Source organism: Bos indicus, chromosome 1 (assembly GCF_029378745.1).
Source record: "Bos indicus isolate NIAB-ARS_2022 breed Sahiwal x Tharparkar chromosome 1, NIAB-ARS_B.indTharparkar_mat_pri_1.0, whole genome shotgun sequence".
NCBI lineage: Eukaryota > Metazoa > Chordata > Mammalia > Artiodactyla > Bovidae > Bos > Bos indicus.
In genome coordinates this window covers 80,238,059-80,242,617 of record NC_091760.1, presented here as the reverse complement: position 1 = coordinate 80,242,617, position 4,559 = coordinate 80,238,059, and the positions used below count along the sequence as shown (strand labels likewise).

The window sequence follows — 4,559 nt, the reverse complement described above, 5'->3', positions numbered from 1 at the left end:
CTAAATCCACCTTAGACCCTTCTCCCCATGCCCCCATCACTGTGAGTTTTAATGGAAGGATTATTAAATACCTCCTGGAACAACTTTCATTCTGCAGGGTAATAAACTGAGGTCCAGAGAGGTAACTGGGCTGTCCAGCGTCATAAACTGAATCTGTAGCAGAAGCAGGACCAGAACTGCACTCCCTGCATCCCCACTCTCATCCCCACGAGCCCTCCCCCACCCTCAACCAGCTGCACTAAAGGAAGGTCGACCTTCGGAAGGAGAACTGCAGATAGACAATGAGCAGACAGAGGGAGGCCCAGAAGAGGCACCAGCGAAGGGAGAAGAAGTTGTAGCCGGATCCCTCCTGGGCCCTTGACTTGGAGGCACCGGAGAAGGTCACCTCCTCCTCTAGCAGCTTCTCGCTGGGCTTCCAGTGCACAATGCCCTCCTGGCAGGCCTCGCAGAACTCGCTGCGGTGCGGCCCGCTATCCGGGCGGCTGGCCACGTGGATGCGGTACTGGCCGCCGTCCTCGTCGTAGCACTGCTCGCGCAGGCTGGTGATGAGGTTGTCCACCAGGTTCTCGATGTTCTCCTCCAGCATGCTCGACTCGTCCAGCCGCGCCGTGCCGCACTCATAGCACAGCTGCTTGAAGACGCGCATGCGCACCGAGCCCGCCCGCTGGGCGCGGTCCAGGTACATGTGGTAGAGGATAACCACGTTGGCTGACTGCCAGGTGTGCCAGCACCAGGTGCAGTGGAACCTGCGGGGAAGAGAGACAGGAATGGACAAGGTAGGCCTCCCTTCCAGACAGCCCTCCTGGAGGAGACTGGAAAGGAAGGGCACTGGGTGCCTGGGCCTGGAAGTCAAGGTGGAGTATTTACTGCCCCCTGGGTACATTAGTGCCTGAGCCTGCGTCTCCGCCTCCTCTTGGAGAACTCCCCTGGGCCTAGGACAGCATCCTCATAAGCCAGACACCAGAGCCATCTGGCCTCCAGCATTGCTCTCCAGCCTACCTCCTGTGTACCCTCCCTTGGTCTGACATGGGTCTGGATGCTGCCCAGGGTCACTCTCGCCAGTCTGGACCTTATTTTTCACCTGTGAAATGCAGGATAATTGTGCCCAATAAGAATCCTCCTGCTCATCCCTCTCATGACTCTGATAAAGGGGATGACCACACATCTCACTCATGCATCCTGTCTGCTCTGGGGCAAAGACTTGCCTCTAGCTGTCTCAAACACAGAACACAGAGAATTCACAGGACAGGCAGGCAGATGGGTGAGATGGGCCAGCAGGCGGAAGACTATAGAGTTTGGTCCATGCACTTTCACAAAGGGCACTCTCCTGTCCCTTGACAGATCATCCTTAGATCCCAATCCAGGGCTGCAGCAGAGGTTGGGAAGGTGTATCCCGGTTTGCATACCCCTCCACACACATATACACACATGCACATTTATGTACACACAGGCCCTCCACACACATATACACATCACATTTATATACACACTGGCTGCTTTGTCTAACCAGGCCCCTTTGGGTTTTGGCCTCAGGAAATACAAGGGAAGTGGCCTGGGACTCATATGGCTTAGGCTTCATCTCAGCTCTCCCCAGTGCTTGCACATCTTCAATGACAGAGAACTCATTACTGCCAATGGCAATTCCTTCCATCCCTGAGATAGAACTCTTCCAGGGCCCTGTCCTTGAGGCTGTATGGCAGTATTGGGTCCACTGAGTTGCATCTGCCTTCACTGCTGACCCTCTCCAAGACCCCTGTAAATAGCCCTGAAGGACCTCTGATGAAGAACTCAGTTCAGTCCAACAGGTCCTGCACAGCACCTACTGTGATGCCAAGCACCACGCAGCCCAGACTGTGGAATGGAAATGAAGCCAAGCATGGCCCCAAACCCTAGGGCCCACAGACAGCACAAGCGCAGCACAGGATCCAGTGCACCCTGAGGCAGGGTTGTCAGGCCAGAGCGTCTTCATTGGCCCTGAGCCAGCAGGGAGTGTCCGCCTCCATCCTGCCTCCCCGTGCTAGGCCAGAGCTGCTTGGCAGCAGGGTTACTGAGTCCCAACACTTATAGGTAGGGCAAGTCTCTGTGCAGAATATGCACAAGGGTGATGCTTCTCCAACACCACCTGAGGCCAACTGGAAGCCAGGAGTAGGACCAGCTGAGCCCTGAGGCGAGAGGAGCCACGAGCCTGTGGGGCTCAGCCTCCAACCTGCTGGGCCCCTGCACCTGAGTTTCCAGCCCTTCCACCCCTCCCACTTGCCAACTCAGAGCTTCACATTGTCAGTCTCCTCCTTCTGCACCTTTTAAAATCAAGCCAATCCGGAGATCTTTCCCCTCCCTCAAGCCAGACCTCAGGTCTTATATCTCAACGTACTGGAGCCAGGAGGAGGGAAACTTTGGATCATCTAGTCAGCCTTTCATTTCACGGAAAGAGAGCCCTCTGCACACACGCAGCTAGTCAGAGACGGAGCTGGGGCCCAGCTGATAACAGGTGCCCATCAGATGTGTCTTGCGGGGGTTTAAGTTGAAATGAGCCAATTAACCCCTGCCTCTCTGTCTTTGGTCCTAGGCGGGATCATGCTAACACTTGCAGGTTTGGGGGAAGGAGTTCAAGTGTAAGCTCTCCACCCATAGCCTGCCTCCTTCTGTCCCACCCCCAGTGCCACAAGGAACTCCACAGGCAAGCAAGCATGTGTGAACAGCCCAAGCTGTGTGTCCAGGTTCTGTTTACACCCCCAGAACACAGCCACCACCAGGGAAGAGTCCCACATCAACCCTGGAGATGAGCTTGAGGCAGTTTGGGCAGGGCATTCTGTTGGCCCCAACCCCAACCGTGATCTAGAAGAGGGAGAGGCAAGTGGACTTCAGATGCATGTGTCCTCTTGACCCAGGGACCCCTTGCTGTATGAAAGACATGGAGCTCCTATACCGTATGCGATGCTGTGCCCTGAGGACCTACTGAAGTGAAGTGAAGTCACTCAGTCGTGTCCAACTCTTTGCGACCCCATGGACTGTAGCCTACCAGGCTCCTCTGTCCATGGGATTTTCCAGGCAATAGTACTGGAGTGGATTGCCATTTCCTTCTCCAGCAGATCTTCCCAACCCCGGGATGGAACCTGGGTCTCCCGCATTGTAGACAGACGCTTTACCATCTGAGCCACCAGGGAAGTCACTGAGGATCTACTGAACTCCTGCCCAAAGATCTTTTTGTCACAGACCTGTAGGTAAAAGAGCTGGAAGAGATTTGATTGATCACTTCAGGCCCACTCTCTGGTTTTGCAAATGTGAAAATGAAAACTACACAGGGAAAAGGATTTGCCCAAATTCACAGTTGTTAGCTTCAAAGCCAGTTTCTAGAGCTTAGCAGGTGAACAATAAATGCTTTTGTATTCAAATCTGATTTCATTGAGTTGACTGCACAGACCTAGGACCAGAAAGAGCTAAGGCTTTCCCCAATGGACCACATGGCTGCCTCTGCTTTGTTCCTACCAATCTTTAAGAAATCAGGAACATGTGAAAACATTTAAAATGTCAAAGACTGCAGGAGCATTGAAGAATCACAGCTCTTTACTATGGAAAATGCAGACCTAGAGACAGAATACAACTTGCTAGGAGCATTCAGGGAGTTAGTGGTATAGCTGGGATTAGAATCAAAGCTGGTTCGACCCACCTGGCAGTTCCTTCTCTGGCCTCTAACCTCTAACCTGAGTTGACCCTAGAATTGGGCTCCATGCATCTCTGCCTCCTCTTGGAAGGTGCCCCTGGGCTGTGCCACAGGGCTCCCCACAGCCCTTCACACCCCACCTCTTACCTGCCTGAGGCATGCTGCTCCAGGTACTGCTTCCAGCCAGGAGCCAGCTCGTTGGGCTTGAGGTTGGGGTCTATGATGAGCTCCCAGCTGTCAGCTGGTTTGGCCACCTCCATCTTCTCATAGAAGACTTTCTTCCATTCACAAGTGGTCAGGCTGGTGCACATGGTCCTGTTGGCAGAGCTGGGAGTTTGAGCTCAACCTGAGCGAGAACACAGAAAACAGCCAGGTGGTGCAGAGCAGTGCAATCTCTGAGGCCTGGAAAGCTTCCTTGTCAGGACCAGAAGGAAACAGGACCCAGCAACCTCCTTTGTCACCCTGGTACCTGTTGCCATGGCAGCTGAGGCCGGGGCTGGGGAAGAGGGAAGTCCCAAAGGGGAGTCCCAGGGCCCTGAGCTAGGCTGGGGATGCAGGGCTGGGCAGTGATGCAAGGGCAGTGAGCAGGGTAGGGGCTGAGCCCCGGACCACACTCACCCAGGCTTCCCAGGTCTCCAGGAGGCAAGGATGATTTGGTGATTCTGTTTCACCCCTACCAGTCTTCCAGGCATTCTCCACTTCATGTACTATGGTGACTGGGACACCCTAGGGGACCACAGAGAAACGAGGGACTGGGAAATGCAGCGCCTATGGCACCCACATCCCCTGATGTGCTGGAACCATCATTTACCACGTACCAAGCACTAGCTGCTTGACCTGTGCTCTGGCCAAGGCAGGGATTACCCCCGCTGCTTCACCCAGATCAGGAGGCTGAGGT

At 54.5% G+C, this 4,559-nt stretch overlaps 1 protein-coding gene across 1 annotated transcript; it reads right to left on the bottom strand.

Moving 5' to 3' along the window:
- Positions 1-238: 238 nt before the first annotated feature.
- On the bottom strand, positions 239-3,972 carry RTP2 (receptor transporter protein 2). The gene is made up of 2 exons (XM_019967754.1): positions 3,809-3,972; positions 239-746 (listed from the first exon to the last, which is right to left on the bottom strand). The coding sequence occupies exons 1-2, from the start codon at positions 3,970-3,972 to the stop codon at positions 239-241; spliced, it is 672 nt and encodes a 223-aa protein (XP_019823313.1).
- Positions 3,973-4,559: the final 587 nt, after the last annotated feature.